Source organism: Pelodiscus sinensis, chromosome 26 (genome assembly GCF_052426305.1).
Source record: "Pelodiscus sinensis isolate ZL-2025 chromosome 26, ASM5242630v1, whole genome shotgun sequence".
Lineage (NCBI taxonomy): Eukaryota > Metazoa > Chordata > Testudines > Trionychidae > Pelodiscus > Pelodiscus sinensis.
In genome coordinates, this window is record NC_143077.1 from 12,986,124 (window position 1) to 13,011,041 (window position 24,918).

At 48.0% G+C, this 24,918-nt stretch overlaps 1 protein-coding gene across 1 annotated transcript; it reads left to right on the forward strand.

Moving 5' to 3' along the window:
- The first annotated feature begins 421 nt into the window (after positions 1-421).
- TMEM222 (transmembrane protein 222) lies at positions 422-13,011 on the forward strand. Its single transcript, XM_075909194.2, has 6 exons — positions 422-663; positions 3,571-3,655; positions 5,220-5,251; positions 6,210-6,306; positions 6,792-6,922; positions 9,217-13,011. Exons 1-6 carry the CDS (start codon positions 539-541, stop codon positions 9,302-9,304), a joined length of 558 nt encoding a protein of 185 aa, XP_075765309.1. The 5' UTR covers positions 422-538; the 3' UTR covers positions 9,305-13,011.
- Positions 13,012-24,918: the final 11,907 nt, after the last annotated feature.

Genomic DNA, 24,918 nt, shown 5'->3' on the forward strand with positions numbered 1-24,918 from the left:
GGGCACTAGCTTAGGGGCTAGGAGGGGGGGGGAGGTGTGGGGCTGTGTGGGGGGGAGGGGGGGACTGTAGGGGGCGCTATCCTGGGGTTGGGGGGCTGTAGGGGGCATTAGCTTAGGGGCTAGGAGGGGGGGAGGTGTGGGGCTGTAGGGAGGAGGGGGGGGGGAGCTGTAGGGGGCGCTAGCTCGGGCTAGGAGGGGGAGGTGTGGGGCTGGTGGTGGGGGGTTGTAGGGGAAGCCCAGCAGTAGACGGGTAGGGCTGTACGGGCGGTGGGGTGGGGGAGGTGCATGGGGCTGTCTGGGGCACGAGGGAGGCGCGGGGCGGTTTGGCGGGCGCTCGGGGGGCGGGGCGAGAGGCGCGCGGCGGTTTGGCAGGAGCTCGGGGGGCGGGGCGAGGGAGCTCGGGGGGCGGGGCTTCCCGGTTGAGGGCGAAGGGCCGGGACCAGACGCCGGAGGAACTAGGGAAGGCCCCGTTCCCCCTAGTTACCGGACGGCCCCGGAAGCGGGCGCGCTCCCCCGGAAGTGACGCGCTCCCCCGACGATGGCGGAAGCGGAGGCCGCGGGGGGGAAGATGAAGCAGTTTAATGGCGGCGGGGGGGCCGGGCTGGAGCCCGAGCGAGGCCGCTTCCCCTACTGCGTGGTGTGGACGCCGATCCCCGTGCTGACGTGAGTGCGCGGCCGGCCGGCCCCTCAGCGCCCGCGGCCGCCCCCGGAGCAAGGGGAGCCGCCCCGCCCCCTCCTGCCTGGTGCCGCCGCGCCCCGCAGAGCTCGGGGGGCGTGGCCCGGGGGACAGGGTCCTGGGTTTCCCTTGCGGCAGGGCTCGGCAGCGGACTCGGGGGGCGGGGAGTAGAGTGTAAGGGCGCCCCCTGGGGCCGGGGCTGGGCTGCTGCACCTGGGCAGCCGCGGGTGGGCCGGGATCGCTGCAGCCCGGTGGTGGAATCCTCTCCTACCCTCGCCACAGCGGGGGGGGCCGCTGCCAGCGCTGGACCGTGGGGCTTGCTCCAGGATCTGGCTGGGACAGGATGGTGGGGCCAGATGGGGGCTGGACCGTGGGGCTTGCTCCAGGATCTGGCTGGGACAGGGCGGTGGGGCCAGAGGGGGGCTGGACCCTGATTGGGGCATTGTCGCTGTTGGTGCCTTTTCCAGTTTTCTTTCCTGTGATTGGGAGAAGCCATCCAAACAGCCATCTCTAGTTTAGTGATAGAGATGTCGCCGTGTTAGTCTGGGGTAGCTGAAGCAAAATGCAGGACAATGTAGCACTTTAAAGACTAACAAGATGGTTTATTAGATGATGAGCTTTCGTAGTGTCGTTAATCAGCTAATCGAGTAGTCGCTGGAGTTTCCATTGACTACTCGAGTAGTTGATGGCGAGAGGGGGCAGCGCTCACTACCCCTGCTGCCGCTCTGCAGTTTAAATGTAGTAAGAGCCCAGCTTGCCGCATCCCAGCTCCTGCTACGTTTAAATTGCAGATTCTCAGTGGTGTTAGTGACTGGGGGTGGCGTAAGGTGGGACTAAGCCGTCTTGGCTCCCACTGGCCCCAGGAGCTAACCCTGCTCGTCTCTGCCTGTTAAATGTAGTAAGAGCCCGCAAGGGGGGAGTGAGTAGTTGACTCAACTACTCAATAAGCATATACTTACCGAATAGTCGACTGCTTCCTTACATCCCTAATCTCTAGTGATGTCCAAACAAGTACATGCAAAACTAGCTCACTACACAGAGGCATATGGAAGCAATATAACCTTTTGCTGCAATCCTACTAAAATATCCAAAGCCATAATAAAATTACTTTGTTTTGTTTGCTAATTCTTTTAGTGGCTAGGGCAGGGGCAGTCAAAATACAACCCATGGATTGGATCCAGCCCATTAAACATTCAGATGTGGCCCACCACAGTCCTGTGGGCTATCAGTGTCCTGTTGCCCAGGGGGGAGCTTCAGGCAGGCTCTCTGTTTGCCTCACCCCCACATGCTCAAAACGTGTGCCTCTCCACACAATGGCTATGTCTACACTCGCGGCTGCTTGCGCAAGTACGGCCGTTCTTGCGCAAGCATCTGCAGAGCATCCACACTGCCCTCCCGCTCTTGCGCAAGGAAATTTACAGTACGGCGTAGTAAGAGAGGTCTCCTTGCGCAAGAGCTACGCCCTTTTTTAACAGGTGTAAGCCCTCTTGCGCAGGAGCTCTTGCACAAGAGGGCAGTGTGGACGCTTGGCAGGGATTTCTTGCACAAGAAAGCCCGATGGCTAAAATGGCCTCCAGAGCTTTCTTGCGCAAGAGAGCGTCCATGCTGCCATGGGCACTCTTGCGCAAAAGCACAGCGCGCACATGGCAGTGTGGACGTTTTCTTGCGCAAGACTTCTTGCACTAGAACCCTTGCTCAAGATATTCTTGCGGAAGAAGCCTCCAGTGTAGACATAGCCAATGTGTGCCCCCAGGGAGTGGTCTCCATGTGCTGCCACCAGCACAATCCTCGCAGCTCCTGTTAGCTGGAAACCAGCCAGTGGGAGCTGCCTGGGATGCACTTACAGTGCAGGTGCACAAAGACTCTCTCCTTTTATGGTGCATGCTAAGTAGGTCACCTTCCCAAGGGTACCACTGGGCTGCTGGCCGGGAGGCACCTAGAGTAAATGCCTCCCGGCTAGAGCCTACACCTGACATCCCACCCTCAACTACACCCCAGGTCACGTCCCAAACTCTTGCACTCCCTCCTGCACCCCAGTCCTGGGTCATAACGCAAACCCTTTGCATCCCTTACCCCTGGTCACAGCTCCAGACCTCACACTCCCTTCTGCAGTCCTCTACCCTGGACTCCTTTGTGTACCCAATCTCCATTCCAAATCCTGCACCCCCTCCATTTAATATCCTAGAAAAGTGCAGCCTTTGACCACTACCTTATTCTTGGAGGGGCCCCTCATCAAAAATTATTGCCTACCCTGAGCTAGTTGTAGCAGAGCTGAGATGAGGGAGAAAAGATACAGTATTTTATGCAGCGTACCAGAAATACAGAGGCAGCAGTGCAGGGTGGCAGCCAACTCCCTGAGAGCTGGTGCATGCCAGGAGCCAGTTTTTAAGCTAGCTGTTGGCAAGTACCAGCTCCTACTCCAATCCCAGGGAGCCAGCTGCTGCCCTGCACTGCCAGCTCTGATACAGAGCCCTCAGGGTGACTGTTGGCTCCCTGGGAACTGGATGAGAGTCTGTGTGTAACAGTTCACAGTAATAGATAAGCCTCAGCTTGTCGGTTTACTGTGTGAGTGGTTATACTTTTACATATCTAATGCATAACGGTGTCTTTTGAGAGCAGCATCAGGCCCCGATTCTCTTATCTGTTTTCATATTCTCCTGCCTGTATGTGTGTCTATGTAACCTTGCTTCTGTCAATGAGTGCTCAGCTCTGGTTTACTAGAGATCATATCTCCTTCTCCCCTTACCATCTGCATTTACATCTAATTTGCTTGTTCTGTCTATTTTGTACCACACAGTTTGTTGTGTAGTCATTCTGGAAGTCTCCTGTTTGGGGATGGGGCGGTGATCAGGATGAGACGTTTGACTCAGACATTTCATTTGTTGCCTTGATAGATGGCTCTTCCCTATCATCGGCCACATGGGTATCTGTACATCGGCGGGAGTCATTCGGGACTTTGCGGGCCCTTACTATGTCTCCGTAAGTAAATTATGGTTCTATTCTAGTTGGTAAATGAGGAACTTGGGGTTGGCCTAGTTCCCGCCTTCCTCAAATACTTCTCTCAATATTTTGCATTTCCAAAGTGAAATGAAAATTTGAAATTACTAAATTTTAAATTAAATTTAATTTAAAAATTTAATTTTAAATTAATGGAGATTGCCTATCTCCTAGAACTGGAAGGGACCTTGAAGGTCATTGAGTCCAGCCCCTGCCTTCACAGCAGGACCAAGAACCATCCCTGACAAACTTTTTGCCCCAAATGGCCTCCACAAGGATTGAACTCACAACCCTGGGTTTAGCAGGCCAATGCTCAAACCACTGAGCTATCCCTCCCCCCTAAATGATACTGCTGTGTATCATTTTTTCCACTGGCTAACTCTGTATTGGATTCAGGGCAGTCTAAAGCAGCCATGTTAGTCACCTTTGTGTTGACTGCTGGCCAGTGCAGTTAAGTTGGATATTGCAATCAAGGATAGGTTAATTTGCTTTATTGAGCAATAATGTAAGTGTGTATTTTGACCCCTTTTACTTCCAGAGAAGCATTAGATGCCAGTGGCAAGGGTCAGTCTGATGCGTCCCACAGCACAGGTGAATATTGTCATTTTGGGGTCAACATCAGGAGTTCAGTTTTGTGGTAACTTACAGATTGACTGAGTTAGGAAAAGGTGTATTTTATGTTATGACTTCCTTGGTAATTCATGCCCAATTACTAGTAGGGATGTGAACAATTAGTTGACTATCTGATAAGCAAGCTTGTTGACTAGTTTCCTCTTTGCTGTCTCTATCAGAGAGAGGCAGCTAGGGGAGGAAGAAGAGGATATTTCAAAGCAAGTGTCAGGCTGTTCTCTCGGCGTTTCAAAGTGGCAAGGTTTCAAAGTTCACAGGGAGCCATGTGGCGCTGCCACTTGAGCCTGATGCCAGGCTTGCAGCATTTCAAAGCAGCAGTGCTGCACGGAGCCTGGGGTTAGCGGGGGTCCCCAGCTGACCCTGGGCTTCATGTGGCGCTTTCACCTTGAAAGTATAGCAACAGCTCAAGGGCTGTTTCTACACTTCAAAGGCGGAGATGCCATATCAACTAGTTGAATAGTCTATTTGATTAGTCAATTACCCACAATTTAACATCCCCATTTTCCAGCATTTGTTATATTTACTTTTAATTTGATGGACTTTGAGTGTAAGGGAGTCTCAGTTGATGTAATTCACACTGACACAAATGTGTACAGCTTTTATCAATATGTAAAAAATATGTTTCAGTACAGAAGTAAATGGAATCAAGAAGGAAAAGGTAAGGTAAATATATCAAATATGGAAGATGTAGCAATGTATCTAGTACACTTAACCAAACACTTATTTCAACAGCAGTTGCATCAGTATCGATGAGAGTCTAACCTTGAGTACACTCAAATAAGATCTGTGTCTAGGTAAAATGAGACTACCGAGGAAAGAACTTATTCATGCCATGAAATAAGCCTTACAGAAAAGATGCACATATTGAATTTTGTGTGGTCTGTGTTCCCCTAAGAGATGTTTCTCCTTTCTGTAGGAAGACAACATGGCGTTTGGGAAGCCGGTGAAGTAAGTGCTACTGTTTCTTTTTATTAAATGTCTAACAACTAAATATGCAAATATTCTTTCTTCACTGAAACCAACATAAACATGTAATAATGTAGGTAACATTCTCAGAGATCAAATGCCCTAATTCAAAAGGGCAGCTAGTGTGTCTGTGCTTCCCAAGAGAAAACCTTACATTAAATCTGATTAGAGGCATGACTGCAAAGTTCTGGTGTGCAAATATTGAATCTCTAATTATTTTAATGACTATTATGGTAAGGACATTGTTAAAGTAGAATTTGTGGCAGAGAGTTGCTACAAGTAAATGATATCTAAAATTGAATGATAAGCAGTCGATACTCATGTTTTTATTCATCATGGGGCAAATCAAAATATTTGTACATTGACTTCTAATTTTTTGTACTCTACAGGAGGCCCCCGACTTGCAACACAATTCGTTCTAGAGGAAGCGTCGCAAGTCGGGGGCGTTGAAACTCAAACCTGCATTTACGGTAGGCGCCGTGCGCTGTCGTAAATACAGGCCGAGGATGTAAGTCGGGGGTTTCTGGCCTCTTCCACGCTTACAAAAATGGTTGTAAGTGCGAGGGGTTGGAACTCAGGCGGTCGCATCTTGGGGGCCTCCTGTATTCAAATAAATATATTGATGGAATTAGTTTTTAAATTCCCCAAGGAAACTGGAGTTCAGAATCTAATTTGTTCCATGTGTACAATACTATCTTGCCATATGAAATGAAGCTGTTTTAGGTTGGGAGATTAAGCCTGGCTCCTATTGCCGTCTTATCACATGCACCTCTCTTGAACAATGCAGTTCCTTGAGTTCACTGAGCCTCATTAAGGAATGACTATGGGTTTCTCTGCTTACTACTGCTTTAAATAGCCTCCTAATGAGGAAGGAAAGGGCACTATGAAAGAACAGAAGGTATAGCAATTAAACTAGCAGTCCTGTTGGCTGTCTTGTCAGATACTGGAAACTGGATCCAAACAAAGTGTACTCCAGTGGTCCCAGTGCTTGGGATACAGCTGTGCATGATGCCTCAGAAGAGTACAAGCACCGAATGGTAAGACATTATTGAAGTTAAACTCCAGCCTCCACATGGGCTGGTCTTGATTTAACCAGGTACAGTGAAACGGGATTTACCTTGTGTATTTTTTCTCTAAAAAATGCTCACCTAATGAAGCTTGAAGGGCTGATCTTGATGGGCTGATCCCTTTTTATGAAGCAGTTAAGAAGCATTATGTGATCACAGTCAGTACTTGGCTGTTTTCTGTGTTATGCTCAGTCCTCTTGTCTCTGTTTTTTCATGCTTGCCTATTAAAAGGCTTATTTTCTTGCATTCATCCTCCATCTCAAAGGAAATATGGAATCTCAGAATCCTGCCACTTATTGCTAAACTAGGAGTAGGTCCTGGGGAATATACCCTCTCAGTGGGGTTGGGGTCTTTTTAAGTTCTATTAGATTGTTTTCGTGCCCCGGAGAACTTATCATCTGGCCCCAGACCTAACAGACAGGAAAACTCTAACTCAATTTCCCTTTTTGTTCTAGCACAATCTCTGCTGTGACAACTGTCACTCTCATGTGGCGTTGGCCTTAAACCTGATGAGATACGATAACAGCACCTCCTGGAACATGGTCAAACTTTGCTTCCTCTCCCTCCTGCATGGGAAGTATGTCAGGTGAGCTGCGAACCAGTCCAGATCCAGCAGGCAAGAGGATCTGTTTACTGAAGTGCTAGCTTCTCAAAGTTTCTGATCCTTCAGCCTTTCTCACTACCCCAGAGAGAAGGGGTTAAGTTTTCATTTATATGTCTTTCAATGGTGTATTGAGGATGATAGGTCTCAGCTGAGAGCATACCTGCCCTTGGCCAGACAGCTGTGGGCTCAGTGCTTAAGCTAAGTTGGCAGGTTTGCCATCCTTTTTACCGGTATGTTAAGAGCAAGCTCTCAGGAGTGGTAGCTTGGCCTCTGAGTTTCACCGGGAGAGAGATCATGAGTGTTCTGAGCAACCCTATATCTCAGATAAAGAGCAGGGTGTGGTGTGCGAGGTTTTGCTGAGCTTATGGTGACATCTGTATCTCCTGGGACACTGGTGTTTAATACTTTTAATTGTGAAGTCCTTTTGGGGGGCTTGGCCTAGGAAAAGTTCGATCTAAAGCAAATCCTAGTTTATGGTTCCCATGAAATCTTTGGCTGCCTTTGTAATGTTCACAGAATTTCACAGTCACAGATTTTCTTTTCTGTCTTTTGTGTTGCAATAAAATGAATCCCATTTGTTGTTGTTGTTGTTAGGACTTTTACCCACTGCTTTTTGGATTTTTCTCCCAATCCTCTACTACCAGAATTTCTTTCAGCACCATAAGTGTTCACCTGGGCTTTTTTTTTTTTTTTTAATAACTTCACTGCCAATTTCTCAGTCCTGGCGAATGCAATCTGTGTAGTCACGGAACAGGCTGAGCATGGCAGTTAGAGGACAAGCTTTCCCCATTGCTGTCCTGCTAGTGTGCTCTGTACTGTTCTGGAGGAATCTCTAGGAGCTTTTAGGGACTTCAGTCCTTGTGTCTTATTCACTCCTTGGCCTGTCCATTCAGGTTGCCAATTGTAATGGCATTTCATTGCATTTTTGTAACGTGGGAATTTAAAACCTAAGAACTGATCTGATGTCACAATCTCCTTTCATATAGCCACCAAATAGCCAGCCAGTGCTAACTGCTGGGCTGGATTTGAACTGACAGCAGAAATCAAGCTGGAAGTGCACATCAAGAGAGGTTCTGCAGGGATCAGTTCTGGGTCCAGTTCTGTTCACTGTCTTCATCGCTGGTTTAGATAAGGATGTAGAGTGTACTCCTGTTACACTTATGGATGATAAGCTGGGAGATGTTGCAAATGCTTTGGAGGATGGGATTAAAATCAAAATGATCTGGAGAAACAGAAGAAATGGTCTCAGGTAAATAGGATGAAATTAAATAAGGACATATGCAAAGTACTTCACTTGGGAAGGAACCATCAGCTGCAGATGTAAAATGGGAAATGATTACCTAGGGAAGAGTACTGTGGAAAGAGATCTGGGAGTCATAGAGGATCGTAGGCTACATGAGTCAACAGTGTAACACTGTTGCCAAAAGAACGACCATCATTCTGGGATGTATTAGCAGGAGTGTTGTAAGACAGGAGAAGCAATTCTTGTGCTTTACTTCATGCTCATTATTGAATTGTAACATTGTGTGCAATTCTGGGTGCCACATTTCAGGAAAGATGCAGACAAATTGGAGAAAGTTCAGACAATAACAAAAGTGATTTAAAGGTCTAGAAAACAAGACCCAGGAGGGAAAACTGAAAAAACTGGGTTTGTTTAGTCTGAAGAGAAGGTTGAAGAGGACATAATGGTTTTCAAGCACATAAAAGATTGTTACAGGAAAGTAAAAATTATTCTCTTTAACCTCTGCAGATAGGACAGGAACCAGTGGGCTTAAATTACAGCAACAACAGTTTAACATTAATGGTTGGACATTAAGAAAAACTTCCTAACTTTTGATGTAGTTCAGCACTGGAATAAATCACCAGGAGGTTGTGGAATCTCTGTCGTTTGAGATTTTTAAGAGCAAGATAGACAAACACTTGTCAGGGACGGTCTGGACCATACTTAATCCTACCTTGAGTGCAGGGGATGGAACTAGAAGACCTCTCAATCCCTTGCAGTGGCACAACCAAATTGCCTTTGAGATCTGGTTATTCCTGTGTCCACTAGTTTCATGTGTAAATCTGAGGAACAGAACATCAGGGATGTGACATATGTAAGTTGCATGATGCAAAGGTACAAATTAGGGTGATGGGTATAAAGTAGCATAGTTCTTCCCTTTCTGGCTTGCAACTCCTCCAGTTATCCCCAGACATTTCTCTCCCTTCCCACCTCCATACACACTTGCATAGGTCCTTATCCAATTAATCTCTTTAATCCTCTCTCTCTCTTGCAGCATAGGAGGGTTCGTGAAGACCTGGCTTCCCTTTGTCCTTTTCTTGGGGGTGATCCTGACAGTCATTCTGACCCTTCATTTGCGGTGATGGATATTGTGAACTTCTCTTCCCATTGGTACACAAGGGATGAAACTGTGGTTGCTGATCCAACAGGCTGGGGACACAGAATGCTGGGAGTCACTAAAAAAGAAGATGGAATCTTGACTTGATAGGAATGGCTCTGATGTGTCCATCCTGGGAGTGATGTCTTTTGTTCCGTATTATGTCATTGGGGTCTCCCCATATTTTGGGGCTGGGGCCTCTGAATTTGGCTGCTCACCTCTCCTGCTGGTTGGTTTTGGGAGTGCACCCTGCAAGCTATGATCTCAACACAGGGTAATGTTGCAAGGGCTAAACCTGCCTCTTAGTACCTGGACAGCCTCCTTAGCACAAGCAGATACTCATTGTAAGGTTTTCTGTGATCTGGGGCTGCCTTTACATAGCTACTTATTTCCTCTCAGCAAACTTCATCACGTGCTGCTTATCGGTTACACTTCCCAGATATGGTGAATTTCTGAATTTTGGGGTAGGGAGGGAGAGTGCCTTTATTGCACAAATCTTCTATAGCACACATTTCCAAGTGGAGGCTGGAGTCTCCTAGCGGCCATGCTCACCTGCTGGGGTATGTAATGCCACTGTACTTGCGTACAATCTCCCTTGCACCTGGTAGTGAAACAGTGGTGCTGGTGGTTCCTCTGATAACATTCATGAGCATTCTCCTGTGGCAGGACAGCTCTGCTATCAACTAGCAGCCTCTGAATGAGGGAAACTGCACTAAAGCACGCATAGATTTTAGGCTGGGAGTGGCTCCTAGCAGTTTGTGCACTTCCAGAGACAAGTGATCAGAATCTGCACATCTGGTCCCTGACGCACACAGTGTACCTCCCCTGCTCTGTCTCTTTCCATTTTGTTTTCCTGCAACAGTTTACTTTTCTGTAGACCCTAACACTTGCGTACTACAGCTTAACCATGCCATTGCAATAGGGATGGTGATATGGCGGCGGCAGCAGCATACCTGTGGGATGGTACATTGAGCTGTGGGTTTCTAAAACCTATTTGCTCTGCTCTGGAGTAAAACTTTTGAATTCCAAGCCACTTGACGGTGAGTATAAAATATTTATTGAAGTGTTTGAAGACATGCACTTGAGAAACTTCAGTTTGCTGTTTCCCTTAAGCAAGGGCTTATGGAAGGTAGCCTCTGTGCCATACTTCAGGGTGGTGGCGGTTTTCCTACAGCTGGTCTCAAGTTATTGAACATGAAGATCTATTTGCTTCCAAGGCAGATGCATTATTATACCTTGAAAAGATCAGTGTTACGTTACACTGATGTAGAAGCATTCACCGGACTGCTTTGTGGGATCCCTTATGAAAGCTAAAGAAAGATTGTTGGTGAAGAGACCAACTTGATATCCCTAGAATCTGCTCGCTCACCAGAGTCCAGGCAGCACAGATGTAGGCTGGGCAAGCTTCCCATAGATGTAAGCCAATAAATGTGCCTCAATCCTGACCTGGAGGCACTTCCTAAGAAAATCAGTTTCCATGTTTGTGCATTCCTTAACCTCTCTGCTCAGGGTGCTGTCCAGCGTGCCCATTGTGATGGCTGGCTTTTACAGTGGCCACTTGTCTGTTATGAACTGCGGCAAGCATGCCTACACAATCACAGAGGGGGATTCATTTTTCAACTCTGCTGCTTTAAAAGGACAATTCTTTACCATAGCAATGAATCCCCACCTCAAGACACTTGTGTTATGGGCAACCGCATGATCCTTCTCTCTAAGGGGACCCTTGCTTAGTTGCATGCCACTTTCACTGGTTCCCGTGCCTCTTGAAAGATCATTCCAGACCACACTTGTGGCTTTCAGAGATCTCTGTGCATAATCCTCCAGCTCCGGAGGAGGAAAGGGACTTCCCTTGCACAGCTCCGTCTCTGGCATCCAGTTTTCTTTAGCATCACTTTCCTTGCTAGCCTAAGAAGGTCACATAGATGCTGCATTGTCTTTCCCTTACACCTAAAACTCAAATCCTCTTCTTGTCTCTCCAAGGGTCAGTTATTTCGAGCACGAGTGGAGAATAGGCTGCTTGCTGCTAAATAAAGTCTAGGCTGATTAGATATTAAAGGTCTCCCATCAAAGTGAACCTTACAGTGAGAGTGTGGTGTCTAACCAAGTTACCCTATGCTGTTTCAGTTATCACCTGGCCAAGTTACTACTGAGATAACAGGCCTGGCCAATTGAATAGGAAAGACACTTAGGCTACATCTACACTGCCCTCTCTTGCACAAGAAAATATGCAAATTAGGCATAGTGGTAAATATTGCTGTGCCTCATTTACATACTTAAGGAGCTGCCATTTTTGCGCAAGGGGCTTTTGCACAAAAAGCCATCTACACAGCTCCTTTTTCTGCAAAAAACCTCCTCTTGCACAAGAGCCGTTCTGCCGCTTTTTTGCCCCTTGTGCAAAAATGGTGGCTCATTAAGTATGCAAATGAGGCATGGTGATACTCATATTTTCTTGCGCAAGAGAGGGCAGTGTAGACATAGCCTTAGTGCTTGAAGTGACCTGCCAGGAATGGTATCAGGGAAACTCCAGAAATCTCTTCCAGAGCTAGACCCCAACCTGCTTGGTGCAGAAGCAGCTGTCCTGATACATGTTGGGTCGACTTGTGAGAGATGTCCCGTAAGCAATGCAAGTGTTGCCAAAGTTGAAGCTTTGACACTCTCAGTGGCTGAAGTAGGAGCCCTTCTACTGGCCACAATCCCCATTTCTGTGTGTTCAGAAAGTATCTTTGCCATCTCATCTTGCGTACACCCCCCACAATACCCCCACTGTCAGGAGTATTAGAAACGCGTTAATAGCACCCACCTAGAGGATTGTCCGATCTGAAGGGATTGTGCAGTGCACCTTTAGCTGATACAGGCATCAGACTGGGAATGAATGCACGAACCTGATTGCAGCAGCGACGGTGCTGTTGTCAGTGCTTTCTACAAGTCCTACCTGAAGGACTAGCTCCTGCTCAGGCTCTGGCCCTGGTTTCACAGACACCGAAGGAGTGTGCAGGAGTCACGCATAGCTATTCAGGGCAGCCTAAGGGGGCGAACAATCTAGGAGGAACCCCAAGATTTGGGTACCCTGATGCCTCTGAATGTGCCAAGCTGTCACACTTAGTAAGACAGGCCAAAGGAAACTTGGCACAGCTCTGTTGCTCCCACAGCTATAAGCAGAGAACCAGGCACCTGTCTCTACTGGTAAAATTCAGGCCCACCAAGCTCCAGAAGTGACAATAATAATGGTCACTACTATAGTGCAGATGGGACAGGTGGGGTTTTTTATGACCCATGCTGTCTAACTGGGAGCTGCTCCTGGAAGTAGCTACACATCTGATTATTTTTCCCTTTGGTGTAGGCAAGTAGCTTTGACTGATGGACTTGCAGCTGTCCTCATGTTGCCTACAAAGGGCATGCTGCTCCTTTTTGAATAGCGGTGTAAAGGATTAACACCTATTGCTGAGGTGTTGCCATTGTTCAGTATTTCCCTCTTACGAACACTCTCCCACGAGGGTCTAGGGCCCCCTGACCTATCCATTGCTTGTCTCAAGCAGGTCTGTTGCCAAGCTCCTTGGATTTGCCTCTGTTCTTTGTCAGGCCCCTGACCTTGTGATTTGTTCTCATTATATCAGGGCTATTTTGTAAATATTGAATTCTGCTGCTGTGATTTCATAATTCCAGTGGTGGGAAAAATAAACTCATTTCTGTGTATGTCTCCAAGCGCCAGTTCTTCCAGTGTTCCATCTCCTTTCTTCCTCTTGCAGTCAGCAAGGGATCATAGAACTAGAACTGGAAGTGTCCAGTCCCCTGCCCTCATGGCAGGACCCGGGAGAGGTGTGTGTATGACCCATGCACAGCTCACTCTGCCCTCACCCTATCCTGTGGGTGTCAGGGCTGCAAACTGCTTTAGCGGTAATAGTCTGTGATTTCACCCCACTGCAGGTGTCCTGACCAAAGGTCATCCAAGTGCCATCTCAGCATTCCACCCTGCCATCTGTGACAGGAGAAAAAGGGATTCTTGGTGGAACTGAATAATGGCCCAAGCATTATCCTGCCTCACACAGAGCGGCTCTGGCTTCCTCTTCAGAAACCAGCTGAGGGGTCAGGGTCAAGCTGGCCATGTGCCAGCTCCACCTGGTGCTACATAGGCCACCTGCAGAACCACAGAAGAAGGCGTCTCATTGCTTATCTGGTGCTCAGTCAGCACAGGTATGGTCTTGAGCTCCTGCTTCCGTGCCTTGTGCATTGGGCTGTTGCTATGGGGCTCTTCAGGCATGTGTCCTTTCCCTCCCCCACTCAGTACCACACAGTCTGTCTTCGTGACAGTTACGACTGTATTTGGGGAGCCAGTTGCAGCCAGATTAAAATGGGGCATGTAAGTGGGCCCTTTCCCTGTTCTGGAATGGGGCTCAACATTTTGATTGTGTCCAAGCTCCCATTAATGCTGTTGACCCTGGTGACTGGGCCTGCCCCATCCCCTCTGCCTGCTGTTACCACTCAATAGGTTTGAATTGCTAATCCTTGGAGATCACTGACAAACGATAGAGCAGGCACTGAGCCAACCTCCTGGGAGAAGAATGCTCTGGGATAGAAGATAAGCCCCTTTTTGCTTGGGCAGGTTTAGCCCACTTAGCTGTGAATAGATTCCTGGTTTCATTGTTTAATTCTTCTGCTTCCCTGTTTTCCTAGGAGGCTTGTGAGAGACTCTGGCTAGTTCCTTATCCTGCTGCACACCCATCCTCCACTTTCCTCTAGCAAGACAAAGGTCCTGCCTCTTTAATTTCACTGAAGCTTTTGGGGGCAGGGCTTGGGAAGGGAGTTCTCACAGCTGTGCAATGTGAGCTGTGGTCTAATCGCACTGTGGCAAGGCTGAATGGAATAGTAGCGTGCACACAGGCGGAGCTTTGTCCTTTACATCCCCCACCTAAGTCACTGGGGTTGCAGGGTGTAAAATGGGCCTTGGAATAGAAGGATTGGTACATATCAGGCAACCAGCTGCCCATTTAGTCGGATATCCCGTGGCCAGCCTTAAAAATAGGTCACATCTACTCTTCCTGGGCCTTTGAAATTCTCCCTAATTATAAAATAGTCAAGAGTGCACACAGTGAAGTCTTTTCTGTCCAAATCCCCTCATTCTCTGTCACAGGCCCTGGGGGCTGAAGCCTCCACCTGTGGTTACCAAGGGCCCCATGTATCCAGGGTGCACAAAGACCACTGCCAAACATCTGATTGTAACTGCTCTGATTGTATACTGCCTCCTTGACTGCTCAACTTCAGTTCCTTTCTAGCGGGAGAAGGCTCTGTTTTGCTCCCTGCATTGCTGTTTGTGCTGCTAGCTGGCTACTCTGCAATTCCCCTCCTTCCTCTCCTCCTCTCCCTCCCCCATGTACCATGCAGATCAGAGGGCTGATAGTACGTGTTTAGGGAGCTGCATGGGGCTTCAGGAGTCCTGCTTTGCAAAAGACCCTGTCAAAACTACGACCAGACCTGAAGTTCTCAGCCAGTTTAATCAGATGCTGGGGAGAGGGCCTGGGAAGGAGTGAGCCAGTATTGAATAAGCCCCTTGGAGAGCAGGGAAGCACACATGGAAACACTCTTTCCTCCAGAGCTCAAAATTATTAGCAGCTGCACATTGGCCTTTGATTCCCTTCACTCAAGGAACTTCACTGGTGAGAAGTTTCTGCATCCCATTGATGTCAGTTAGCAGGCTGCTTTTGATGTGTTCCTCTCTCTGGTAACCTATTGCTGCCCCACCTTAAAAAGCAGCAAAACTCAAGAGCACTTACAATGGCAGTGGAAAGACCCAGTAGACGTGACCGTGGGCTGTTTGGCCTCGGAGCAATGTGACAGTTTCTGTCCATTTTTGGACTCGTTTACAAGGACTGAAAGGGTAATGTATGGACACTGTCCTATGCTGCTTCCATTGGTGGGGACCAGGCTGTGGGCAGCTTGCCCTGGTAGCTACAGCCCCGACATGTCTGTTCTGTAAATGGCAAACAGTCTTTAGCCCGTCAGGGCTGCCATCTAGCACCAGTTCCCAGCATTGCTCTCATTAGCTTGCATCTTTAAGGCTCTATTCCCGGCTGAAGAGTCTTGGTGGCTAGTTCCTTTCTTCCTGGGTTCTGGAGAGGTTCTCCTTTATTGTTTGTGACAGGGTATTGTCTGCTTTATGTGGCAGAGCCCACGTTAAGGTGGAATCTCACAGTAGCACCAGGGCTTAAAGGTATGTGACTGGGCAAAGTTACCCTAATGAAATGCAGCTTAGTGCTGCAGGATCGCAGGAGAGGCGCCTGTCTTGATTCTTCCTTTATTAAATTCTTTGAAGCATTGTTTGTTTTGGCTGGCCCCACCTCAACCTCTGTTCCTGAAGCAGCACTAGCTATGATTCTCCCAATGACTAAGCGCAGTGCTGACTTGCTGACCCGTGAAGCCATACCAGTGGCTGTTCCCTTCCCTAGCTGCCATTTGTGCTGCAAGAAAGACACCAGGATCATCTTCTCTCTCTTTCCGTTGAAAGCGTTTCAATCATGCGTGTGCAGCATTTCAAGCCACATGGAGAGGTGCAGCATTTCCCAGTAGAGTTACGGTGCGCTGGCTCTGCCAAGGCACTAGGCTTGGGGAATGGCTAACTAGTTTGGCTCATAGCTCAGATCATAAGAGAAGGGGATGAGAGTATTTTACAAGTTTGCTTTCAGGAATCTGCCCCCTACTGTCTCCTGCATTTTTCTGGGCTGCTGTGTGTAAATGGCAGCAATATTAAATGTATAGGAATGAGTAATAGTGCTCGAAGCACATTTACACCTGAATAACAGGGGCCCCGCTAGAGGACTATACTGCTTGACCAGAATTGATTTCTAAACCAACAAAGTGATACAACACCTGTGGGTGGACAAGCTTGACTTTCAGAGGAGCACTAGCTCCATCATGGCTAAGGATGAGACAAGCTTTTTGGTTAACAGGTTCTATTTCCAGTGTGTTCTAAAATACACGTGCCAAGGTTATGTATAGAGCCCTGCAAATCGGCGGATATCTGCAGCTCATTTTTGTGGATATGGAGGAAGATACAAATTTTGTATCCCTGCAGATCTCTAGTTAGGGATGTGAATGTTTAACCAGTGAGCCTCACCCTTAACTGGTGAATCTTAGCAGTTAAGGTTAAGCAATGGGGGCTGGAGCAGGGCTACCCGCCTGCTGCATGCAGGAAGCTACTTCAGGCTCACAGATCACCTACCATGGACAGGGGCAGGTGGGAGGGCTTCACTAGCCAGTTTGGGGAGCCTCTCCCCACCCCTTTAATCAGTTAACCGGTTAAACAGTATGTTTTACTGGTTAACCAATTGAGTGGATTTTACATCCCTAGCTCTAGTGATGTGCCTTAGAAACTGCTGGACCATGTCAGCAGCAGGAGAGTTAGTGGAACAAATGTGGAGTAATTTGATCATGGGACTTCTAAGACCCTCCTCTCCCCAATGCACATACCTAAAATCACGGAAGGGCTTGTCTTTGGGCAGCTAGCACATGCCGCCATGCCTCCCTGTCTGCCTTTCCTGTGCTGGCAGCCCCTGTACATCTGTGTCAGCTGGAAACTACCCCTCTAGGGCAGTGTAGATGTACTCTCAGTGCTCTGCTGAGAGTCCGATTTGTGTGATGATCACTGGGAACTAGGGTTGCCAGGTGTCCGGTTTTCACCCGGACATTTCGGTATTTTGGCCTTCTGTCCTGTAAAAAAAACAGAATACTGGACATGTAAAATGTCCGGTATTTTCTGTTTTCCTCAGATGGATGGACGGCGGCATCTGCGAGGGTGAGGGGAGCGAGGAGCACAGTAATTTAAAGGTGCAGCAACTTTCTCCTCCTTCCCCCTCCCCCCACCAATTTTTCCCTGCCTGGTTGGGATTTTTTGTGAAGGTATCTGGCAACCCTACTGGGAACAAATCATTCAAAACCCAACCTCCTATCTAGTGCTTGGTATCAGTAGACCTCAGAGTGCCTTACAAAGGAGGTGAGTATTAGCTCTATTTACAGGTGGGACATTGAGGCCCAGGGAGAAGTGATTTGCCCTCTGTTACCTAACAGGTTAGTGGCTCAGCTGGAAATAGACTCCAGCTTTCCTGAGTCCAGTCCAGTCCTGTCCTTTAGGACACACTCCCTCTCTAGCCTGAACGAGAGTGGGAACTAACTGAAGGAACTATGGCTTTGTGGCTCAGGTATTGGCCTGGAACTCATGAGTTCTGGGTTCTCTTCCTGGCACTGCAACAGGCTTCCTGTATAACTCTTGGCAAGTTGCTTCTCTCTGTCTCAGGGTATGTCTACACTACAGCAGGTGAACTAGGCAGTCGCCTAAGGCACCAAGATAAACGGCCGTTGAGGGCTTTGGAGGCTCCAAAGACAAAGTGGAGGCTCACAAGAACGGCCAGACTGGGTCAGACCAAAGGTCCATCTAGCCCAGTATCCTGTCTGCCAATAGTGGCCAGTGCCAGGTGCTCCAGAGAGGGTGGACCAAAGACAATAATCAAGCGACTTGTCTCCTGCCTTCCATCTCCAGCTTTTGACAAACAGAGGCCAGGGACTTTGGAGGCAGAGGCGCTGATCGTGCGTTGCGCCTAGGGCGCCAGTTGCCGGCAGCTCGTCTAGGGCGGCTCCTGCACTACAGAGTTTTTTCAGAAAAACTTAAAATTCGTTCACACTGCAATCACGTTCTTTCAAAAGAAAATCAAAGGAACAGAGGGGGTTTTCCGACATTGGTAGTCTATGAGGAAAAATACCTTTTTCCGAAAGAGCTCTTTCGGAAAAAGGTATGTGTGGACGGGGACGAGGGAGTTCTTTCGGAAGAAGAGGAAAAAGCACAGGTGCCCTGGTTGCCACTCCGTGCATAGTAATCACAATTTAAATGCGAGATAGTGTCCATTCAGTATGGCTGCTCTTTTGAAAAAACAGACCGCTTTTTCTATGCGCTTTGCCAGCGTGTGGACGTGCTTTTTCGGGAGAAGTTTTTTCTGAAAGTCTCTCCAGAAAAGCTTCTTCTGAAAGAACCCTGCAGTCTAGACATAGCCTCAGTATCCATCACGATCAAAAGGCTGCACTACATCCGAGTGTTACAAGGCTGAATACCACAATGTGTTTGAGAATCACAGACATGACAAAGATGAAAGCCCTTTTAAAATACCCTGTAAAAAAGATAGAGCTCTTCACAATTACCTCCAAATAACTGAGCATTAATTTCAGTCATTACAGCCCTGGGCTAGATGTAAACCAACAATTTGCAACTAGAAAGCTCCATGCACAGTTTCCAAATGTGAGTGAAAGTAATGAATGGGCTGCAGTGACATTCCAGAAAATAAGACCATGGAGACATTGAGATGGTATCAGAAGTCCCCAGAGCAGTGTTTGATTGACTTATGTCATCACCAGAAACCCCCTTGGGGAATTCATTATTTTTACAGCTTTACTATATAGATCTAAGCCTCCGTGCATTTCCAAATCACTCAGGCATGTACCACAGTAAGCGTCAGACTCAATGCAGTTATTAGTGCAGTAATCATCAGGATAAAAGCAATGGGATTTAAAATCATGTGAATCAGGCCATTTGGGCTACATCTCTCAGAGAACGTATGGAATTGACTGAGCTAAAATAGCCACACTCTGTCATTGTAGCATCAGGACATGGGAATGTGACTTTCTGATCTGCTAGGCTCCTAAATCCCATTGATTTCACTGGAAGTTAAGTGCCTAAATATCTCTGTGGATCTGGACCTAAGTGTGGTCACATCCCCTGGTGCTCAGTGTGAGCTGAAAGTGTTGACCAGGGATCTGGTGCCGACCTTCCAAATGCTCTTTTTCATATCCGCATGTGGGTTCTACCACCCTTGTGGGCTCCTTTTGCCTTGCACTTGATGGCAGAGTGAGAAATTCACCTTGACAACCATCAATAGCTGCGGGATTTTCCAACACCAGAAAGTGGCACTAATCAATTAGAGCTCAATTTACAAAATGGGCATTTAGAAAGCATTGGGTTATTTTAGGAAATCATAAGGGCCAGATTCACATTTATCTTAAGGCTTCTTTACACAGTCACAATGTGGGAAAAGGGACTTTAGTGAAAATGAAATTATTTCCTAAGTGGTTGGAAACATGTCTGCAAGTGAAGCCCTTATGTCCAGATCCTCAGTTATTTGGGTGCCTATCTCCCATTCATTTCCATGGGAGTTACCTTTGAGCATTCGGGCCTTGGAGACTAACATGTAGGCTCATCTCTTTGAAGTATACAGAGCCCCCAGTAATAATAACAATAATAAATAATAAATAATAATTAATACTTAGCTGTTATAGGTAAAGGTAACTTTTAAAGGCAAGTTTATGACGCACATAGAAAACCTGGAAGACTTATTATTCATGTTTCAATTGGGGAATGTTCTACTTTTTAATTTTTTTAAAAAACCTTGTTTCTTTGTCTGGAAGGCTCTGTGGAGGACTGCAAAGCTAACAGGATTGTCAAGTCACAAGTACCAAGAAAGTGAAGTGATTGGAAGCAGAGAGAGATTTTTTGTACATAAGCGTTTTGGTTTTCATTTTGTTTTGTTAAACTCAATTTAACTCAGCTCTCTGACAAACAGGTGCGAGATGAAAGATTTAGCAGCCTAGCCTCTTCAGGAAGACATCAAGAGCTTTTGCACCAGTTTTCTAGTTTCTCGAGACCCCCAATAAAAAAAATACACTTGTGAAGTTGCCATCATACTAATTTTCTAGTCATCCATAAAGCTTCTGGAAAAACATGGTAACTCCCCCGCCCCCCGTATACCTCCAAATGGTCCTCCCCCCATCCTGCACTGGAATTTCTAATATTTAAAAAATAAAACCACGCAGAATTCCCCCTCCCCCTTCGGACATTTTTTAAACAAAAACTTTAAAGCTTTTTTATCATAACAATGAAAAGGGGCTCAGACCTGATTCCTTTGTCCTTTGCAGATCACTTTTAATTGGTGTTTTTGGGCATGAGACAAAGACATTACATACTCTCTCCTTAGAGGCGTCTGCCCTGATTCCTTAAGCCTGAGCTGTGACTCCTGCAGCCTTCCTCATCTGTTGAAAGGAGGCAGACAGAAAGCCTGGAGGGGTTTGTTACTTTGTAAAAGGGGAGTTTAGACTGTGATGCCAGGTTACAACTTGTATACGTTTCTGCACCCTCCCTTGTACCTAGTCAGGAAAGGGCAACATGATGCTCTGTTTGTCCTCTATTAGGCAACTTGTGGCCCAGAGTGAGAATCTACAGTGCAGAACCAGGTTTTGCCTGAGAAGAGAGGGAACGGGGCCGTTTGAGATTAGATATTTATATATCCCTGCTGGAAAAACAAATTCTAAACTAACCCTTTTGACTTCCAGAAAGGAAGCCATCACTTTAAACTAAACAGATCTCCATCATTTGCTCCAGGGTAGGTGCCTTTAATGAGAACTCCCTTTGGTTTGATTTAGCTCAGGTCAGTCTCAGCATGCTGTCTGTAATAGTCAACCCCAACCTGAGCTGTGGCCCACGAGCCTAATGCAAAACAGACACATACTTAAGCTCACCACTTTGGAACTTGTACAGAATCCACATGTGAGCATAGGTGCTGGAAGATGGGGCGCTGCAGCATCCCCTGACTTGAAGTGCTTTCCGTTCGTTATACACAGGATTTACGGTTTGGTTCAATGGCTCTCAGCACCCTTGTTATAAAAATTGTCCCAATGCCCCTGTGCCCAGGGTTCACAGTACCAGCTGCTGAGCGCACTGTGGAATATGCACAACACTAATGCAGGGTTCCACGCTCCTCGCATGGCAGCACAATGGCACCAACACACTAGCACTGGGCCTTGAACTGGTAACTTTCCCCCATGGCAGTGAGACCCAAAGTTTCCAAGGCCAGTAGGTTTTCTGTGCATTTCTCTCAAAACCTTCAGGGCCCAGCTCCATTCCAGGACTGCATGCCGGACGCCTGGCTGCCAGGGAGAACCCCTGACATTCTCCTTGTGAATTAACATTCCTGGGCAAAAGAGAATTTCTTTCCGGTGGGGAGGGAGGGCAGGACAAAACACACCCAGCGGGAGAGGCTGTGAAAGGGAGGGAGCGCACTGTGTGCACCAGTGGTCAGGAGCATAGTTGGGAGGTTAGCTGGGAGGCTGGCTTTGAAGTGGGGTCATTTTATCACAGCTGGATGGAGGGGGATGTCTTTCTCATCCAGTTAGCAGCCCCTGCATCAAAGGGCTTCCTGGTGAATGATATCAAATTGCACTTAAGCATTAGCACATTAAGAGCTTTTGAAATGACAGCAGCAGTGTCTAGGCTGCCTACGGCCCTGGTGCCTCACGGGCTGCATCCCCGCTGCATCCCCCCTTGTCATGCAGGGCAACCAAATAATCCGTTTTGTTTTCAGGGGAGGGAGGGGACTGGAAGCCCTGGGGCAGGGAAGGCCGAGGAAGGCTGGGGTTTAGGGCTGCCAGCTGTCCGGATCTCACCAGGAAGGTTTCAGACTTCATCCCTGATCAAAAACATGGTAGAAAAGCTTAGAGATCCCGCTTGGCCATGTAGCTAAAACCCTTCAGTTCTCAGCACATGGGAGCTCAGTGCTCCATCCCCAGCACAGAGGGAGAACTCTGTGATCGGCACATGAAAGGAGAGAACATGAGGGGAGGGCAGAGAGCACTGGGAATAGATCTGGTGGGAGGAGAGGAGGGGGAGTTTGGCCCAGATGGCCTTATGGCGGCTTATTCTCAATCTGCCACTTGAACTGAAGTGGTGACAGTGCTTGGCACAGCCATGGTGCCTTCCACACCAGCATCTCGGTGGGCTGTGGCACTCTCATTAAAGCCTCACTCACGAGGAGTCCCTTCATCCAGCATTGAGCTGCAACTGCGTCTGGGGGGTGGGGGGAAAGACAGCAGCTGTTTAACAGTGCAGAGCAACACTGCATAATAATAATAACAGCAGCAGCACTCCCTACCTCTGAGTGCGCTCCCGCCCTAGATCGCAAAGCATTTTGCAAGGAGATCGGTATCATCACCATCTCCGTTTTACAGACGAGGAAAGTTTCCCACGGCCACCAAGCAGGCTAACTGCAGAGCTGGAAACAGAACCCAGGTCCCCTGCATTCAAGTGTAGTGCTTGATCTACTCAGGCAGGGGAAGGCTGTATCCAGCTGACATTGAAAGCCAGGGATCAGAACGTTAAAGTTAGGGAGGTGGGCACCAGGCTTAATAGCCCTACTCGTAAGGAATGTTTGTTTAATGGCTGTCAGCAGGTAGGACCTTGACATTACAGCCTGGTACCATGTGGGGCTCCAGCTGCCTGTTGACTCAGCAGGAAAACTCCTACATGGCTGCAGCACCTGCCACTCTCCGTGGGTCACCCTTACCCACCCCAATCAGCTTGTGAGATTTAGCAGGATCATGGCAGCACAAGATGGGTGGGCAGAAAAGCTGTCCACCATCAGAGAAAGGGCACTTTAAGATTAATTAGATCACACTGATTTGTACCAGTCCAAGCAGTACTCTGCCATATGGCCCCACCCTGCCAACTGGCCAGTTAGGCTACATCTACAGTGCAGGCTTTTTCCACAAGAATAGCCATTCTTGCACAAAAACTTGTGGCGCGTCTACACTGAACGCATTTACAGTAAAGCATCAGAAGAGAGGGCTTCTTGTGAAAGAGTTATTCCTCTCCCCACGAGGAATAAGCCCTCTTGCACAAGAAGGCAGTGTAGACGGGCAACAGGGGTTTCTTGTGCAAGAAACCCCTATGGCTAAAATGGCCATCAGAGGTTTCTTGTGTAAGAGAGTGTCCACACTGCCATGGACGCTCTTGCGCAAAAGCACATGGCAGTGTGGATGCACTCTTGTGCAAGAACTTTTGCGAAAGATCTCTTCCACAGAAAGGTTCTTGCACAAGAAGCCTGCAGTGTTGACATAGTCTTAGGCTGTGTCTACATTGGTGTGATCCTGCGCAAAAGCAATTGCTTTTGCGCAAAAATTTGCTGCCTGTATACACTGGCCACGAGTTCTTGCGCAAATACACTGATGTTCTAATGTATGAAATCAGGGCTTCTTGCACAAGAATTCAGATGCTCCCGCTCAGGAATAAGCCCTCATGCGCAACTGTTCTTGTACAAGAGGCCAGTGTAGACAGGCAACATGAATTTCTTGTGCAAGAAAGCCCTATAGTTAAAATGGCCATTGGAGCTTTCTTGCGCAAGAGAGCGTCGACACTGGCATGGATACTCTTGAGCAAAAGCACGTGCCAGTGTAGACTCTCTCTTCTGGAAGAGTTTTTGCACAAGAACTCTTCCACAAAAGAGTTCTTGCGCAAGATCACGCCAGTGTAGATGTAGCCTAGTGTCTAGGTGCAGATTGGTTCTGCACTGAATCTCCCCTGCTGGTTATAACCCTTCCTTTGTGGCACAAGACGGAAACACCTTCCCACTGACATCTGTCCGCTTCTTTGCAGAGGGTGGAGATACCCTCTTTGATCCTGGGGGTCTGGGCATCCTGGGTTAGGGGAGTCCTGGGTTCCTGTTTTTCTGCTGGTCACAAATACCTAGTGCAAGGCCCTCGGGTTAAACACCAAGGCTATGTCTACCCTGGAAGCTTCTTGCACAAGAACTGTTTTGTGCAAGAGTTCGTGTGCAAAAAGTCTTCCACAAGAGTGCGTCTACACTGACGTGCTTTTGCACAAGAGCATCTATGGCAGTGTGGACGCTCTCTTGCGCAAGAAAGCTCTGATGGCCATTTTAGCCATAGGGGTTTCTTGCACAAGAAATTCATGTTGCCTGTCTACACTGCCCTCTTGTGCAAGAGCTCTTGTGCAAGAGGGCTTATTCCTTGTGGGGAGAGGAATAACTTTTCCGGAAGAAGCCCTGTTTTCCGACTCTAGACTGTAAATTTACTTGTGCAAGAAGCCGCCAGTGTAGATATAGCCCAAAGCTGTGACTCCAGACCAGGCTGGCCGTGTGTCCTGCTTCATGAGCCTGGTGTGCACGGTCAGCAGAGCTGGTGACCTACAGCCCTGGCTCCACTCAGAGTGCAGGCAGAAGCTTGATTTTGGAGATGAGAAGCGATGGAAGGATATGCTCACTTTTATAAAAGGGGAGAGAGGTGCGCTCCGGTAGTCAGCAAGCTGTGGAGAAAGTCCCAAGCCATTGCTCTAACATCCAGGAACTCCCCTCTATCTGGCACCAGCATGGTACATTGGCTGCTTGCTCAGCAGCTATCTCAGTGCCAGGCACAGTCTGGGAATTGCAGATCAAGTTACCTTTATCCAACCATTGAACTCAGAAGGAGACAGTGATCCCCCAAGGGCAAGAGTAGAAGGTGGGTACAGGTTTCTTTTCCATCCCACTGCATGCCATAGTGTTCGGCTGCTTGCGGGGCGCTGCATCTGGTGCCTAGGAGACCTGGGGGCAGCAATGGTGGAGGAGCGAAGACAGAAACATTGATCGACTGGCCCTTGCTGGCTGTAGGCAGGGCGGGGGACACTGTTCTTGAAAAGGTTAGTGATTCCATTGTTGCTTTGTGGACTGCTCAGATTTCCACCCCCTACAACTTTGTGGGATCTCCCATACCAACCCCACCTATTTGGCCTTGATGTAGGAA